Here is a 19607-nt window from a genome sequence, read left to right as displayed (position 1 = left end):
TCTGCCTGATTTTGCTGTGGCCTATCACAAATTCCACTCCTGTGCCAACCACTTCACCTCACAGTAGCACTTGCAAACTTCCTCAATTGTTTGTTGCATATATTTCAACCTCTGTCTTTCCCTATTGTTTTATGCTATTCTCTGATATCTTACACATGTCCCATCATCTTGTTCCTTCCCCTTGTCAATATTTTCCCCATGTTTCTCTCCTCACTGATTCTGCAGAGAACCTCATTTCTCATCAGTCCACTTAATTTTCAACATCCTTCTAGAGCACCACACCTCAAATGTTTCAATTCTCTCTTCTTGTTTTCCCACAGTCCATTATTCACTTCCACACGACACTACACTCCAAAAGTACATTCTCAGAAATTTCTTTCTCAAATGAAGGCCAATGTTTGATACAAGTACCCTTTTTTTTGTCCAGGAATGCCCTCTTTGCCTGTGCTGGTCTGTTTTCTTATGCCCTCCACCACATATCTGCATTATTTTATTTTCTAGGTACCAGAATTCCTTCACTTCATCTGCTTTGTAGCCCCCCATTTTGATGTTGAGTTTATTGCTAACCTCATTTCTACTACTCCTCATTACTTGTCTTCTTCTATTTACCTTCAAGCCACAGTGAGAAATCAATAGACTGTTCATTCCATTCAGGAAGTCCTGCAAATCATCTTTATTGTCACTGAGCATAACAATAAGCAAATCTTATACACCTTTTCACCCTGAATTTTAATCCCTCTCCTCACAATTTCTTTTATTTCCACCATTGCTTCTTTGATGTACAGATTGAACAGTTGGGGCGAATGGTTAAATCCTTGTCTCACACGCTCTCTAATCCAAGCAATTCATTTCTGGTCTTTCTTTCTTATTTTTCTCTCTTGCTTGCTGCGCATGTTGTATATTACCTTTCTTTCGCTTGACCTTACACATATTTTCCTGAGAATTTCAAACATCTTTCACCACTTTACACTGTCGACAACAGCTTTAACTAGGTCGATAAATCCTATGAACAAGTTGATTTTTTTAAATTTTGCTTCCATTATCAAGTGCAATGTCACAACTGCCTCTCTGGTGTCTACACCTTTCCTAATGCTGAACTGACGTACTGAACAGATTCTTAATTTGCTTTTCCTTTTCCTCAATATTATTCTTGTTTTTGATATTTTTCCAAAAATCCAATGATCTGTGCCCTGTCTCATTGATTCTGCAAACTAACTTAAATAGTTGTCACTTCCCCCAATGACTTTAGAAATTCCAAAAGAATGTTGTCAATGCCTTCTGCCTTATTTGCTCAATAGTCTTCCAAAACATTGTTACACTTTGACTCTGATGCACAATATCCCATGAACTAAGTATTGAATCTCATTTCTTCTTGATTACACCATTAGACAGTAGTAGTAGTAGTTTTTGTGGTGGTGGTGGCGGCGGCATACAGGTGCTCAGTGGTGAGGTTATCAGCACCTTTACAAGTATGAAAGGAAACAAAGAAAGGGAAAAGAGTTAAAAAGGTGGGCACAATCACTCACTCTTACATTTACTCACTCACTCACTCACTCTTACCTCACTTGCATAGACACACACAATTACTATGTCTCACATGCCGCATATCACATGCCGCAAAACAAAGGAGATATACTGAAAGCTGCTACACCTGGGATGAAAATAGAAGCCTGTCGTGGATTGCTGAATGGCACTCATTAATCCACCAAGGTACAGGTTGCCTCCTAAGATGGATCACTCATGTGGTGTGGTCCACCCATTCCTGGACGTTGTGTTCAAACACACCCAACTGACTGAACAGTGTCCACTTAGCCCCCCTGACCATCCACTAAGGTGGCTTCTGTTCGACCAATCCTCTAACCAGCAGACAGTTCAACAACGGGAAGTGATCAGTCAGTGATCAGTTGCTTCCCACTGTGCTGAGTCTGCAAGTGCTGGAGAGCAGAAAGAGAGGTCAATGGCTGAAGATGATCCAATAGCAGCCAAGAAATGAGTGGGACTGCCTCTACTGAAGATGCACAGCTCCTGAGACATCATGAGGTTCTGCAAGACTCGACCCCTAAGCCCTGTAATATATTATGGGTGCTGAAATCACCCAGTAGGAGAAACAGGCAGGGGAGTTGTGCAATAAGGCCTGTGAGCATCACAGCCTATTGCATTCTGAGGAGGTAAATACGGGGAGCAAACAGCAACAGCCACTGCCTGTAGGTCAGTAACCAAGGAGAGAGCAGAAGAGTGGTGCATGTTACTAACAAACGCAGCAACCTCTCCCTTGGCTCTTTCCCCAGTCAGGTCATTCTTTTGGAGGAGGGTATAGCCCCAAAGCACAAAGGGCTCAGTAGCTTTGAAATGTGTTTTCTGTAAACAGAAAGCACATGCTATTTGCTGTGCCAGGACTTTCAGTTCCTCCACATGAGCCCTGAACCCATTTATGCCCCACTGTAGTATGAAAGCCATTTATCACAGAGGTCATACTTTCACCCTCTCTTTCCACTGAAGTGGGGAACCCACAACAGATTGAGGCTCAGCTTTGGGGCAGGATGGTTGCCCTGAGCAGGCCTCGTAGTCCATCGGCTCTGAAACAGGAGCAGTAGAACCGTCAAGTCAAATGGATTCAATGTGTTCTGACTTCAACTGCCTGGTTTCACACATGGAGGAAGCTTCCCATTTGATCTTTTGACCAGGGAGGGCTTTACAGGAGCTACTGCAGCAGCAGTGGAGGCAGTGGCAAATTTTTTACCAGGCTCTACCTTTGGAGGTACCGGGAGCTCTGCAATGGTGCCAACTGTGGCTTTATCTGATGTTCTTGGGAGAGTTATTGGCTCTGAAACAACTGCAACTTGACAAATGCACTGACATACACAGGTACTAGTGCTGACACTAGCAACCTCCATTTGTGTAGAAGCACTGTCTGTCGAAATAGGCTTTTTAAGGGCCGATGCAAAAGATGTAGTCAATGTGGGAGGCTGCAGGACTTATAGATCTTCTTGAAATCACCATATGGGATGTGTTTTCATGTTTCAGTCTTGTGTACGTTCCTTTTTTCAAGGAAGACATTACAGTCTCTGTACCAGACAAAATGATTCTCAGAGCAATTTACATACATTGGAGAAGAGGAGTAACCAACTCCGTCATGGGCAGCCTTGCCACATTTGTCCCAAGTGGCTTCATCCTTACATCCTAAGGTGATGTGTCCAAAGTGCTGGCATTTAAAACAGCGCATTGGGTTCGGGACACAGGGCCATATGCTTAGGCGAAGGAAACTTGCCTTGATATGCTCTGGGAATTTCACTACTGAAGGTAAGGATGAAGGAGTCAGATTTTACGAGATCCTCATCCACCTTTTTCAATACATTTTGCACATCAACCACCACTTCTTGAGTCCACTCATCTTTCAATTCCTCCTTGGGAATGTCTGCCAGATATCTACATGACACAACACCTTCGCTGTAGTTGAAGATGTTGTGGAGCTCTGTTTCTACGGCATATTCCAAGGTATTTAGTTATCTGGAGGTGGGTTGCTTGTTGAGAACTAGCAGTTTCAATCAACAGTGTTCCATTACATAATCATTTAACTGATTTCAGCATACCTGCGATGCCCTCTAAATATTTTTTTTTTACTATAAAAAGGCAAAAACTTCTCAAAGTTGCCCTCTTATCATCACACAATCAAAAAAAAACATTTTGACCAGCAGCATCCACTGACTGAAAAATTCTGTATAATCCCTGAGTCAGGAGGAATGGTTACATGAGCCCTCTGGTGAGATTGGATGTTGGTGCCTACCAGTGACCCACCCATTGCACTGGGAGGAAGAAGAGGAAATTTCAAGGGTTCTATTTCAGTCCAACAAGCTGCTACGGAAATGAAAATCCACCTAGACAGAGCCCTGCATGGCTCTGTAAGCCCTATACAACTGAGGTGGGGCAGGTTCCCCAGAGGTTGCCTGATAACGATTCTTTCAATTTAACAGCCATTCATCTCATCGGCACATGGCATGCCTTGAGATTGACTTGTTTGTTTTACCAAACTCACAATCTGGTTGGTCAAGTCAAGATCCCTGTTCCCTTTGACACAATGTTCCACTGCTGCACCACATTGTGGTTGCTGAAGCATGACTAGAGCTTACAGTGACAAGAGGACTGGAGGTGCGTATCAGTGCCGTTACTTTCTTTGACATTTGCTTAATAAGTACACTTTTACACATGCAAATAAATGAACATTATTTAGAAACAGTTCCAGAACAACCTGTCTGTGTTCTTGAATTTGCTTTGAAGACCAACTTCTTGAAAGCAGGAAGATTGATAACAAGGCTGTTATGTATTGTACAATTTCTTTAGTTCTCCACATGGTATTCATACTGCTGACTCGATTTCTTCTATCTACTGCTCCTCAACACAGACAAGGCAGTTCCAACTACACACTGGGTGCTCATCTGAATGGTTAATGCAACAGGCAGGAGAGTTATACCGTGTTCCAACTTTAGCACATTTTCAGTAACATAGCCCGTCCATTAAATGCCAAAGTTCAGTATAGCCAAAACACTGACATTTATAGAAGAATAATGGGTTTGGAATGTATGTACGTACTTCAGCTGAAAGAAATCTTGTATTAAGTATTCTGGTAAACTGAAATGAATGTGGGTATGGTGGCAGTCATGTTCCCCCCCCCCCCCCCCCCCCCCCCACCCCTTTTCACTGTCTTGCAACATATGGCATGTGGTACTTCCTTCAATGTGTCAGTATAGTACAATTACAGCACTTTTTAACTGATTTTAACTTACTCGCTGCATCTTCTAGTGCTTTTTGATTAATGATACCTTCTACCCTATTTCTAATGATACGTATATCCTGGAAAACCAGTTATATTCTGTTACTATTATGTAACACTGTTGACAAGATGACTTTGAACTCTGATCTTATAAGATTAGTCTATACTGGTACTCCCTGGTTGTACTGCATCTCAAGCAAAGCCTTGCATACCTGAGCAGGCCTAATATGAGTGAGGTTCAGTGAGTGCTCTGGCTCAGCAACCATTCAGTCTCATCCCACCCTATTGATAAATAGTATACCTTATGGAATTTTTGTGTAGAAGTTTGCCCATTTTCATATTTGAGCAGTTAAACCAAAATCTTTTTCTCTGTGTGACACACAATCACAATGAACAGTGATTGGTGAAGTATGCTCAGAGGTTACACTTATAGACAGTTGGCAGTAGTGACCATCTCTCAGCTCATTAACCCTGGTTTCACTAAATCCAAAAACCACTATTCTAATGTGGAGATTAGAAGATTCACGTAACTTACAAAATGTAATGGACATGGCATGCACTACTTCCTAAGCAAAATGAACAGGCTGATTTGCTTACCTGAAGCGTGGAGGAATGCCTCTGTGGATCACGTAAAACACACACACACACACACACACTCTCTCTCTCTCTCTCTCTCTCTCTCTCTCTCTCTCTCTCTCTCTCTCTCTCTCTACAGTTATACATAAGTATCTCTCTAATTACTGGTTGTAACCATTCTCCTGTGGGTATGGCAATTAAGTGGCTGCCTGCCCCCATGAATGGTCACTGCAGCACATTTATAAATGCATGGCACTTATTAGAACACCACTGACCTCAACATTTGCTTCGATAGAGATGTGGTCTGGATTCTTCCCACCAACACCAAGTCCTCTTAATTTTGCAACTGCTAGTGTCTGTCCTTGATCATCCACAATTCACCTATAGGAGAGTGGTTACCTGCTCTCATTCCTTTTTATTTATTTATTTTTGGTACATGAGTCACAGAATGGAGTTTCTTCAAAAATGCTATGTTACCTTGATCTTTTGAGCACCTTTGCATAATACAAATTCACTGTTTGACATGACTCACATAATGTTACAGATAATACCAAAACATGTCTTGCCAGTAATCAGCAGTTTTCATATATCCTCAACTATTTGTACTGTCTCATTTAGTACAAATTTCAGAGATGTAGGAAACAGCATACATGTAAATTTCTCACCTTCATGATGGACACGTTTTTCCACTGCTACCAGGGAATTGGCACCTGCATGCATGGTAGGAACATCAGGACTCAGAAAACTTAATTCCTGAGCCTGAAAACTACTTTCTGCAGTCATAAAACTGGCATCTGTGCTTATTAAAGAATCTTGTTCTGTATTTATGTCTTCTGGTACAATACATTCTGTTGCTGAGCCTGAAAGTAAAGTTTAAAGATTACACACTGCATTTTGCAAATTATATTTAGCAAAATGTACAGGTGAAAATCTTACCTGCTTCCAAACTTCCATCAGCCTCCTGATGCCCGCAATTGTCTTCTGCCTGTACATCTGTCACTGTTTTAAATTCAACAGTAAGATTGTTCAATGACTCGGTACTAGAGCAACTCGATAAACTTGCAAGCACATCATTTAATACTCCATTTTTTCCTTCTGTATTTTCCCCTCCTCCATCTCCTACTATGCCGTCCTCTCCTACTACGCCGTCGTCGTCTCCTACTACGCCGTCGTCTCCTACTACGCCGTCGTCTCCTACTACGCCGTCGTCTCCTACTACGCCGTCGTCTCCTACTACGCCGTCCTCTTCTACAACATCCTCTACTACACCATCCTCTCCTAATCTGTCCTCTCCTAATCCGTCCTCTGATATTTCGTCTTCTGATACTTCATCTTCTGATATTCCATCTTCTCCTCCTTCATATTCTCCTTCTTCCTTTGGATCAATCATAATATCTTCATTATCTTCTTTAACTAGCAGGACTGGTCTCTTGTGAATGGCATTGTCATCTTCATTAACTATTGTATTATCACTTTTTTCATTGGCATCATTGTCCTCATCTGTTGCAACTTCAGTATAACAATCCCATTTTTCATTCCACTGGTAGATTTTAGGATGATTTATACGGCTACAACAAATAATGAAATTAGTCTCCAAAATTCTGTCTGCTGAAATCATTCAAATAAACTCATTTTTCCATGAAACAAGAAAGAGAGAGAGAGAGAGAGAGAGAGAGAGAGAGAGAGAGAGAGAGAGAGAGAGAGACGAAAGCCACTCAGCCATGCAGGCTGAAAGTATTATTAAATGTAAAAAAGTAATGAATGATGTTATATTCGGTTTGCAAGTCTTGAAAAATATTCTGCTACTTTATTATAGTTTTTAATGTCTCTTCTCTTCATAAACTGAGCTACTCATCTGTGAGACTTAATCAGACAGCTCTACTTATTTTAAGATAATAATAATAATAATAATAATAATAATAATGGCATATTTCAATTATGTGGGAGAGGAAATCACTTATCAAACTGCAGCTTCAATGAGGCCTGATAATAATGTACAGAGTATAACAATCCTAGCATGTCACAGATGACAACTACAATAAATAATGAATTTCATTTTGTAGCATAAAGAAAGAAAACTTGGCACAGCTGTCCATGAATCAGAATCAATCCCCACTGCATTTGATAAAGAGGACACACTGAAAAATGAACATTTCTGTAAGAACTGCTGTGTTCACTGCAGTTCCTTTTTCTGTTTATTTCTACTCACAAACACAAAATGTTTTGGAGATGTTATCTGCTAAAGACAGGCCAGTCTTTTGTTACAACATATGCAACCACTGAAATGGGAATCATTTTTCCTGTCTTTTCACATGGACATTCTGAGAACATGTTACAGCCATGCTTTACTACAGCACTAAAATCAACATATCATTTGTTGAAAATTATATTTACTGACACGATTGGGAATAGCTCGTCATCAGAACATTGTATAAAATGCCTTAATATGTAGCTTTGTGCCATATAATTACCTTCTCAATACTGGTGCTCAACTGTCAAGAATGTAAGTATGTGATACAATACTATGTATTACGATGTTTCATATGATTTTCTGATGATGGGTTATGCTTGAAACGCATCAACAAATGCAGTTTTTAACAACAAAACATCTGCTGATTTTTGTGACTTAATAAAGCAGTGATATAGGATGTGCGCAGTGTTTACATAGCGGTCACAGGGTTCCTGCATGACTATTATGTCAACACCCAAGCTTCTTACACGTATTTTCAAATACTTGGTACTTTGAAAGAACACTGGTCATAAACAAAAAAGTAACATATCTGAAGTTAAGATTCAAATAATGTATTTATATGGGGTACTAATAGAGAGGAATAAAGACAATGATTCAGGTCACCAGGTTGTGGGTGGATTAGAAACTGCATACTAACTTGCTGAAACAGTTACCTGGTGTTCCTAACATTGTACTAGGAAAATTGGTGCAAGCAACTGAATTAAAGTGAGATCATATGGGCACTGGGTAACTAGATGGTCCTTCTGAAGAACTGTCCAGCAGTTGGACATGATGTGTCAGTTGTGTATCTATGCTGGGTGCTAATAGTTTGAGGAAGGAGAACATGTTATGGTCTTTTTTCTGGAAGGCAGTAACAAACAGACTAACTCCTGCACGTTAGACAAGCAGCCACTGCTGACTGCACAGCAACTTTGACGCAAATAGGGATAAATATTGTCGGCTAAGATAATCAGGATATATCTTTTTAATTTTTAAAAACTGGGATTCCTCCAAAATCTCATCACTGTGCATAGCCCATAGTGTGGAAAGGGAGTGGGGAAGACCAGAGAAATAAGTAACATCAAATTGTGTTTAATGTTGAGTACCGATTCTGCATTAACATCAGTGATGGTTGTTCCTGCATGTGGTGGCCACGAGAGCTGGACACAGGTGTTCATCAAGCAGAAACAGCTGCATCATACAAGGACAACTTGTGGTATCACAGGGTGCTGAACAATAAATTACAATGACTGTACATCTCTGATGTTTTTAGAGGAAACGTTGAACAGTGTAGGATACATTTAGATCGTCAGTCAGCCAATTCCTCTGTCATCTGTTCAAATGTTAGGGACATGTGTTCATTCAACAGGGTAGTACCAATGGCACAGATTGCCTTTTAAAAGCATGAGACACAATCCACAAGCCACTGGCAAGTTGCAAAGCCAGTTCTCTTGACTCCTGAAAGCATTTACTTTTTCCAAGTCCAACCCTTCTCTACCATTATCCACCTAATTACCCAAAATTATGGCTGTGTCTGTGTCTGAAATTATGCATGAATGGTATAGGCTTACAGATCTATGGTGTTATTGACACAGATCCTCCTTGGTTCAACATGTAATTATGGGACAGCTGTTAGTACCAAACAGATAATAAAAATCTACCACAGCTCTTTGTGAGTCTATGGTAACTCTGGAGCCACAATAATGTGTACAGAACTCATTAACAGTTGGAGAACTCATTAAAATCTTAAAGATACTGGTGAACAAAACTCATAATATTTCAGATTAAATGATAAATGTCATGAGTCACGATTATTTCAGCTACTCACACTTCAAATGTGTGCCTTCAGTACCAAAAGGGTAATTGTTGAACCACCCACAATCACTAGCACACTACTGAGTAAAAATGCTGTGACTTGAAAACACAGAAACTGAGTATGGAGTGAGTTCAAATCTGGGGAACCTCATCCAGCTAACCTGTATGTATATAAATCTGCATGAATTTAATTTATGATGATTTTTCTAAAAATATCAATCCATTACATTTACAAATAAGATCCTGAGTTATTCAAAAGTGTTTAAATTACCCCAGTGGCTTCCAAAAACTTAAGAAAAATCACAAAAGTAATGTAGTTTAAAAAAGTTGTATGTTGTGTTAGATGAAATCTAACAATGTTAGATGAAACCTAACAAAAGTAAATAACACATAGTATGGCACAAACAAAACATGAGAATACATAAACGGATGAGGTACTCCCATAAATTTGAGATGCTTAAATAAATGTGTCAGTTCACTGCAGCACGAGTACAGTTACGTAATTGCCCCAAGCACGAGTTGAGCAAATTCAGAAATATGTGATGATGTGTATGAGCTCCACAGGAATTAAATGCCATTACTTCAGCAGAGCTGTTCCAGTGCAGCAAGCTTCTGATGAGTAGTTCGAACAACACACTTCCCAAAAGCATCTCAAATCATACTCTTTGGAATTAAAATTGGAGTGGCTAGCTCAATCTCTCAGACACTGAACTGTTCACTGCTGGAGATATTAATGCATTAACAGAATGACCTCAGCTATCACTGATTTTGATATCACCAATGTGCAATTTGTCAAAGTTACCTGTCAGTAGTACAGATGAAAACTGACTTTGCACACATTGTACAGGTATCAGGCAATACTGTCAGTAGAGTTTCCCTAGGCATCACATATTACTGAAGAAAACTACTTAGATAAGACTGACTGAGGTCACGCAGGAGGTAGATCTTAATCCATACAAAGCCAAATCCATGTTGGCTAAGAGGACAAGACCTTTCTTCTATGATCATTCTGACACAATGGGAGGTGTGCTTATCACTCACCAAAAAGTAACAAGCATAAGCAACAACGGAATTCAAAGTTTAACAATTGTTCATTAAAATAATGAAACTGGACTTACGTTTTTGAATAGCACAATTGTATGCATGATAGACCACGACGGTAGATAAGCAGAAGCCCAACATGTGGTATTATCCCCATATGAAAACACAGTCCGCTGTTGGTGGGTTTTCTTAAAAGGGTCAATTTCATGCATTTGTGTAGTAAAAGGAGCACAGAGTGTAAAACCGGGTACAGAAATTTCATATGTATTGATAGCAAATATGGCGACATGTATGCTGCACAATCCACATTCATACAAACTTAACTTTGTGTGTGTGTATGTGTGTGTGTGTAACAAAAATATCACAAATATTACAGACAAGGTACGACCTTTTAAGCATACAGCACAGTCTTTCCATCTGACAAGTCAGCAGAAACTGTGATAACAGGAAGAGACAGGAAAAACACTATATAAAACAGCTAGGTCTCTCGAATCATTTCTGACAAACAATATATTTAAAGGCAAAATTACCGTAAACTACAAAACTGCACGCATACCAAAGAGTTTTAAAAAATAGAACTGCCTTTTTTTTTTTTTGACATAAGTAAACCAAACGAGAAATGAGGAACATAACATTAGAGGCATAACACTCTACTTTCTGCAGCTCATTTGAACTAATTTTGGGACGCATTTAAAGAAGTATCCACTTAAGGAAACAACAATATGTAATAATAACAAGTGGGTACCTCAGTGCCATGAAAAAGAGCCGCAGTTTGAGTGCATACATTTTTACATTACTTACAAGAACAAAAACAGAGAAAATATGATCAAAGCAGCCTGGTACAATTGAAGACCTCAGCAGTATACAACGGTAAGGGACAGTCAATGACAAACAGAGTTACTGCATGTAAAATATGGAACATGATTTGTCTTATCCACATTAGTTGATAGTTGCACAATAAACCAAGGACCTGCAGTGGTATCAATAATTTCAGATTCTTATGAATGACAAATTTCTCATGTAAACAGTGCTAAGTGCCAAAACATGGTTGACAGTAGTGGCAATGTGTGTGGTTTTCTTGCCAGTCAAATGATTTTCTGGCATGATCTGTAGACGTCCGAGGGAGATGTGGATAACTAGGACTAAGATAGAGATCCTGAATGTGTTCCTCATTGAAAGTACACTTCAGAAGTTGTTACTCATTAGGTAAATGCGGATAATTATTTAAGCAAGTAAATAATGCTAAGTTGTGTTCCTTACCATTATTCACATGAATTTACATGGCAGTGTGATGTAAGACACGATAATGGCCATTCTTAACATTGTTTACATGCTGAAGTAAGGTGACACTAAAATTAATTTAATATTTTGCTGAATCACAGATTAATTTTTGAGGTAGTTATACTCTTTTATTGCAAAAACAGGTAAAGGAAATCTTGGTATCATAAACTAAAACAATTTGTACTCTAAATTTGTATTTTTGAGAGCTTTCACAGCACTTCATTAAGTCAACCAGCAACTAAACAGTGGCAAGTCAATCTTAACCCGCATTGAGTGCACACAGTTTGCAAGTGAATAATTTTAAATATGCATTGATACATTTTTGAAGAATAAAGTTTCAGATGGAATTTATGATTTTAAGAACCATGTCATTACTCTACAAATATTTGAAATGTGCCGACAGTAATTGATTGGGCGCAGCTGAGTAGAGTTAAGACACCTGTCCCAGAAAATGGGAGAGGCTGCTGAAGTGGGTCAGACCACAGGCTGACCAAATGTTATAATATCATGGGCTGCTTGCTGATACTACAGGAACTGCCAGCCAGGCCCCTAGCACACTACTAAATGCAACTGAGAGACCAATATCACCATTGCAGCAAGAAGGCGAAGTCATTGCAGCATTGGTGGCCCAGTTACTTCACAGCTGAGCCATGGAAATGTTGTGGCTTACCTGACTGAAAGCAACGCTGCAGCAAAACAATGATGGGCCAAGACCGTTATAAATACTCATCATTTTTAGTCATGGGTGTTACAGTGTGCCAGCCACTAATCTGGAGGGGGGGGGGGGGGGGGGGGAGGAGACGACGACCTATTGCTGGCACCAATTCCAATACTGTGGACTTCAGCATCCTGCAACTGATGGGGCACCTGGCTGTCTAATGTAGCTGCTGCCAGCCACCTATCCAAGAGGTCTACAGTTCGAGCCCAGGGCTGTGCAGCCATTCGACTGCCATTGCCTGTGCATGCAAACTCTGTGCTGCCTGCTTCTGCTCATTGAGCAGCCACTGCTGCCACTGGGAACCACAGCATTCATCCTGGGGCCACAAGGTGATTCTGTGCTCATTTGTGTGCTGTGCCCTAGGCTGCTGTGCAGTCCCTAGTCTGCATTACAAGCTGACACATGCTGCTCTCATCACCAGTGGCCACCCAACACTGCAAGCTCCACCCAACACTGCAAGCTGCGCCTTCTTGCAGTTTGTATACAGTTTACACACTGAGGGCATTGACTCCTCCCGCTACCACTATGATTGTTGTTGCTGAATAATCAATGAATGTTTTGGCAATGATGTTTTTACGAGAACACAGACAACTTGCAGATGTCCACCACCCCTCCAAGGTAGAGGACTATAAACATCCTGAATTCAGACTATTGTGTTCCACCACTCACCATAGAGGCCTACTGCTATGGTGTCTGTAAGTTTTAACTGGTATCTGGAGCATAGTCCAGGACGATGTAGTCACAGTTTGCATCTCAGGAATATGGTCTTGGTGCGTGACTTTTTATTTTCGTAGACTTTTTGTTTTCTTTTGATCATGTTCATGGTAAATAGATGGAATGTGCACAGAAATCTCAAGGTGTTATTCATGAAACCAAAGGAACCTGCAGACTTGTCATATTTTTAAAGTGGATTGTAGAGAATACTATTTACAGCCAGTTAGATGCTAGAATTGTAATTTAGCAGGTCATGAATTACTGTGTATTAAGGCAGTGTAGGGCACTTGCTGGCATTATGGGCATGAAGCACATCAGTGCTAGTGAATTAGTGTTGTTTTATTGTACCTCTGTCAGAGTGCTTGTGGTAGACGTCCCCGGTTTGAGGTGTATATTGTATTGTTAGAGGTTGCAGAAATGCTAAGTACACAAGCAATACGATGCAAAAAGCGGCCGAAGTTTTGATGAAACATATTGCTGGACTCACATTACAAAGGCATGTAGATACTGTTAACAGCAGACAGTGAGCACAGACAAGCTGGAATGGCAGAGACAAAAGCTTCATTTAGTATACTTGTTCCTTTTGTGGATCCTATTGCAGCTTGTTTAATAACTCTTTTTTTTGCACAAACCAACTGAGAATGTGTCAGCCTTTCTGACAATCTAGAAGCTGCTACTAGTTTGGGTAACTGGGCAGACGATGTACATTTGCATATAGCTACATTATGATTAGTAGACAATGCAAAGATGTATGTAACATACCATGAGGGGTTAAATAAAGTGTACACATTTCAACAACTTCAGAACAGACTACCACCATTACCGCAAACAGATCTGTGCCATATTCTTCAGGGAACAACTTAATAGGATGCCTCAGAAATGAAATGAATTGGTGGAGGCAGTCTTGAATAAAATCAGGACAATCAATGCACAAACATCAGAGTTGATGCAGAGTGAAGCAGTGGATAAAATTATTCTGCAACAGGCAGAACACAGTGTAGTAGATGTATTTTTGGGGAATTTCCAGTCAATACGTCAAGGAGAGTATTGATAGAAAATCCAAAGGATATCACTGGTGCCATTAATGCTTAAGGAGGAGGACATAGCAACTTGGATGGAGCATTTTTTCTCAGAGGTAAGGACCTATAGGCACGGATTTACAGGTCACATTCGGAAACAGTGTCGCCGACAGCAATGTTATAAATGTAGGTTGGCTAGGCACCTGGTGCGAGACTGTCAGAATGGAGAGCAGCTCACAATAAACATTCATTAAACTCAAATGGAATTCCTCAGCCGCCAGACAATGTTCCCTGGAAGAGTACCGCCCGCTGTGCATGGTGAATTGGACAGAACATATGTTTTTAATGGACACAGAGGCTCATGTGTTGGTAACTAGTCTGGACCTTATCAGGATATACGTTACGTGGAGTAGAGGATATGATGTGGCACCAATGGGCTCAGCACTGCTCAATTCCTGCACTGGAACAAGGAATTTTCATGAGTATATGGAAGTACTAGCCTGTGTCAGTGAGAGGTGCTGCACAATCCTTGGGCTGGATTTTCTGAATAAGCATTATGCAAAAATTGACCTTTCACTGCATGCTGCTGAGCTCAGTGGGAAATTGTTCCTGCTCAGAACGACTACTGCAAGTGATACACTGTCGCAAGGTTTGTTGATTGTGAAGGTCAAATCAAATAAGCTGTGTACATGTTCAATAAAGCACAATTAACAGAATAAAGAACCTAGAGGTATGGGAAAATTACTCTGGGTGAGTGTGGGTACTGAACTACCGAATGATTTATTGTGTGTTCTAGAGCTGTTGGAGCACAATGGCAAACTGGATACTTCGCAATGTTTTGTGTGTAGAAAAATGGCATGTGTGCAGGAGATATAGATGAAGATTACATGTTTCCAGTGAGTGTAGATAATTTTGGCTCTGACGAAGTAGATTTACCAGAAGGGTTACTGACTGGCAATTTGGAAATCTTAGATCAGGATGACTTGGACAGGTTGAGTGGGTACCTGTGCCACAAGAAAACTGTCAATGCACCTACAACATGTGAGAATGTGGAACATTTGAAATGAAAGGATAAGTCAGCCACGGAGACTTTGTTGACACAATTCACAGAGCTGCTCAATCCTAGTGGACAATTACTAGTGACACCTGTCACTCAGCATAAAATCCTAGCAGGGAATAGCCCAACAGTCCACAAAAAGCCATACCGAATACCCAGGCACATAAAACTTCTAATGGAAGAATTCATTAGTTAGCAGTAGGATCATGGCATTACTAAGGACAGTGGCTGTCCATGGAGAGAAGCTGTTGTCATTGTTCCAATGAAATAATAAGGTGGAATGAAGAAATACAGGTTCTATGGTGATTACTGGTATCTAAATGCCAGAAAAATCATGGATGCATATCCTATGCTGAACATAACAGAGACTTTGGAAAACTTAGGTCAATGTAAATATTTCTCCATGATGCATTTAAAGAGTGCATATCACCAATTGGAAGTGGTTCCAGGAGACCGACTGAAGACTGTGTTAACTGTTCCATGCGGTCACTATTACTGCTGACTGATGGCATTTGGGCTTAAGAATGAGCCAGCCACACTCTTGAGGTTACTGGCTGGACTGTTAAGGAGATTAAAACCACGGCAGTGTGTGGCCTGTTCACACGTTATTATTCTCTTTTCTTAAGGGCTAGAGTTGTATGCACAACAACTGGGGGAAGTGTTTAACAGGTTGCGTTTGGCATATTTAACATTACATACTAAAAGTGTCATTTAGCACTCACTGAAGTAAACTATCTAGGTCATGTGTTTAGCGAAGCTGGCACAAAGACTGCCTCCAGGCTGATATGTGCTGTCTGTGACTTCTTACCATAAAAAACTGACTTCAATCATTTTTAGGACTGTGTAGTTATCATGGAAGCTTTGTCAAAGGGTTTACTGAAATTGCCAGACTGATGTTGAAAAAAGAAGGTGTGAAATTTCAGCGGTCAACCGACTGTCAGGTCACATTTGAGAAATAGAAACAGGCATTGACGACTAGTCCGCTGTTAATATTTCCAAATTACGAGAAAGAATTTCTCCTATCCTGTGACACAACTGGATGTATTTTAAGTCAGGACATAGATAGCGAAGAACACCCTGTAACATATGTGTTGAGTCATCTGAAGAAAGCCACACATAATTACTCAAACACACACACACACACACACACACACACACACACACACACACACACACACACACACACACAGAGAGAGAGAGAGAGAGAGAGAGAGAGAGAGAGAGAGAGAGAGAGAGAGAGAGAGATGTTGAGTGCCATTTATTGGATTACCTATTTTCATTGTTACCTAAATGGTAGGAAATTCGAAGTTATAAAAGACCTTTGGTGTTAAAGTTGTTACTAGGACTGCAAAGTCCTTCAAGTAGATTAAGCCATTGGGCATTAAAGTAGGCTGAATTCTATTATGAGATAGCACACAAGCCCCACAGGAAACATAGGAATGTCAACAGCATTGAGCTGAAGGACCTGGGGTCATGAGCGGCTGGCAGAAGCCTTGCCAAGTGGCAACAAACACAGACAGCTGATGCACACTGCCAGTTATTTTTGATGCAGACACAATTCGCGAGGTACGAGGGAATATTGTGTAGGGTGGTGAAGTACGGGCCACATGTTGTTATACTCACAGCTTTGAAGGATGAAATGTTGAGGGAAGCACACAATGACATATTAAGCAGGTCATGGAGGGTGAAGGACGACTGACAGACAAATAGCTGAACTAAACTGGTGGAGGACAAGGAGAGAAGAAATCGACCAGTATGGGAAGGATTGTATATTGTGCACACAATGTGCTGATCTCGGACATTGAGTACTGCTGCAAGGATTACCACAGGCATCCAAGCCATTTGAACTGGTGGGAATGGACATTTTTGGTTCATTCAGCCTAACACAGGCAGGTAACCGACAAGTGTTAACCATCATAGATAACTTTTTACATGGTGGAATGGTTGCAATCCTGAATCAACATGTGATTGAGGTGCCACAGGCAATGTTAAACAACTGATTATTAAAGTTTGGAATTCCTGACAATAATGTCTGAGTTGATTAAGCAGCTATTCTATGTACTGTTGATCTGGAAGCTTACAACCAAACCCTTTCCACCCCAGAATGAAACTGAAGAATGCAATGAGTCTATTTTAATGATGGCAAGATGATAATTTATTGTGTCAATAGCCATCACAATACTTGGGGCCTTTATCTATCTTACATAGTAGCTGCATATAATTCTGAAGTACATAACAATGTTGGGCTTTCACTGTACAAGGTAGCACACAGTAGAAAAATGCTGTCACCTTTTGAAGTGATTAACCCTAAAATTGGTAAAAAGGGGAGTCATGAATAAGTTTGCAAAGACAGTATGAGATGTCTGGAAATAGGTGAAAAAAGCTAATACTGCTATAACCCTGTATGTAATACATGTATACATGTCATGGCACTAGAACAGGAACACACTACACTTCGAAACTTTCGCCAATGGCATCTGCATGGGATGGCCACCAGTGGCTGCCTGTGATGGCAAGCCTTTTAAGGAAACTGGGGATGATTTGTTACTAGTGCCAGTGTCTGTGCTAGAAAAGGACAAAAACAGTAGGTGACAAGCAGGATGTAAACAAAGTGCCATATGTACTCAGATCACGAAAACAGATGTCAACAGGGCAGGGTACATGAAGCATGTTTTATAAGTACAATATATAATTGTATTACTATCTTATTGTAGTGTTTTTACATTACATTTTGTTAAATTGTTTGGTTATATTGTGTTTTGCTACGATTTTGTGGTACATGTGTTTGTAAGTGCAAAGGAGATCGCTACTGTGATACGACTTTATAGTAGGGACGAGTCATGTACATTCAACATGGTGAGACGGGGAGGAAGAATGATATGAATTCCTTCCCTCCAGGCGGCATTACCATTAAGAATATCCACAATGAGTGTATTGATGTCAATGGGTGAGCTACACTTGTGCTACAAAAAGAGAATTACGATATGTCAAGCTAGGATGGTTCAGTCCCTGGAGTGCAGTTATTCTTACAAGGGAATCTCTGCATTGCCTTTTTCCACCCTGTAGAGAATTTGCATACTATTCTCACTATTCTCAATGTTCCCTACAGAATGACCAGTTTCAGATAAATGCTGTTGCGAAGCAGCTTTGTTTCATGGCTGTGAATATTCCTTAAACCTTAAGTTAAAAGAGTAGCCTGTTCAACGGATGCAATATGTGTCACAGTTACTGCAATCAATCCTGTATACTCCAGAACCGCCAAATTTGTCGTACATCCTTTTCAGTTTATGTTTTACTCACAGTTTTAGGGTGTTGTTAGCCTGGAAGCCACATCTGACATCAGATTTCCCAAAACATTTTTCTATTTGAAGGGACAGTTTGCAATTAAATTTCATAGGAATGGTTTTTGTTCTTTCTTTACTGCTTCTGTGTGTGTGTGTGTGTGTGTGTGTGTGTGTGTGTGTGTGTGTGTGTGTGTGTGTGTGTTCACAATAAAATTAGTTGCTTATTTTATTCTTACTTAATTAATCGTTACTTGTTACAATTCACCCAATCCACTGGTAGTTGATGCACTGAGAGTTCACAGGGTGGACGTTTTTCCACCTGAGGTAGATGTTGGCTACACAAAGCAAAACCAGGACCACTACACTACCAGAAACCAAGAGGTCTGAGGTCATAAAGATGTGGTGTTGCTCATTGTGATTATGTCATGCATGTTTCAAGATTTGCTCAGTGGTAATTCAACCCTCTTGTGATGCTACAAGCTCATTCAATGAATGGAGAAGGTCCGATTTTAGGGTATCATGTAAATAGGCCAATATAACAAAGGCTGTGGCAGATTTGTTATGGTTGTTGGAGTGACGGTAGTCGAGAGACAGAATGTCATACCCGTTGGCCACTATTTCACTGTCTTGTAATTCCAACTGTATTGTTCCTTTCACTCTTCCCCGCTCTGGGGTAAACATGGAGTAAATAAAATGCATTCTCAAATCTTTACCTAACAAGGGAAACTCCCCATCGTCCCCCTCAGATTTAGTGGTAAGAGAGCCCAGTGGACAGGTGGTCAAAAACTGAACACAGATCAAGCATGAAAACACGAAGGAGGAGTACTGAACTGAGGAAAAAAAAGGCAAAATAGAAACAGTCAATGGTCCAAGCACAAGAACTGCAACATAGAGCAGCGTGTAAGAGCGATAGCATCATGGTTAAATAATCATGGTGTTGGACTGCAAAGCGAGCGAGCTGTGTTCAAAGCTCCCTCCTACCAATATCTCTCTCACCTAGTATAGAGTGCCTTACATATTTACTTTGTTTTCTTACTTTGTGTGCATTACTCTAGTGTTTTCTTGTTCCTCCTCTTTATACAATATACTTCATTAACTAGATAA

General features: G+C 40.4%; 1 protein-coding gene across 4 annotated transcripts in view; it reads right to left on the bottom strand.

The window, feature by feature from the left end:
• Window positions 1-19607, bottom strand: part of LOC126297610 (uncharacterized) — a 261978-nt gene that overhangs the window by 14720 nt on the left and 227651 nt on the right. For all 4 annotated transcript variants that reach the window (XM_049988614.1, XM_049988615.1, XM_049988616.1 and 1 more), the window contains exons 19-20: window positions 6281-6912; window positions 6010-6204 (exon numbers count right to left, since the gene is read on the bottom strand). In XM_049988614.1, coding sequence (XP_049844571.1) covers window positions 6010-6204; window positions 6281-6912 — 827 coding nt within the window. The remainder of the gene's footprint in view (window positions 1-6009; window positions 6205-6280; window positions 6913-19607) is intronic.

Source organism: Schistocerca gregaria, chromosome X, assembly GCF_023897955.1.
Source record: "Schistocerca gregaria isolate iqSchGreg1 chromosome X, iqSchGreg1.2, whole genome shotgun sequence".
Taxonomy (NCBI): Eukaryota; Metazoa; Arthropoda; class Insecta; order Orthoptera; family Acrididae; genus Schistocerca; species Schistocerca gregaria.
This window is presented reverse-complemented; position numbering and strand designations above follow the sequence as displayed.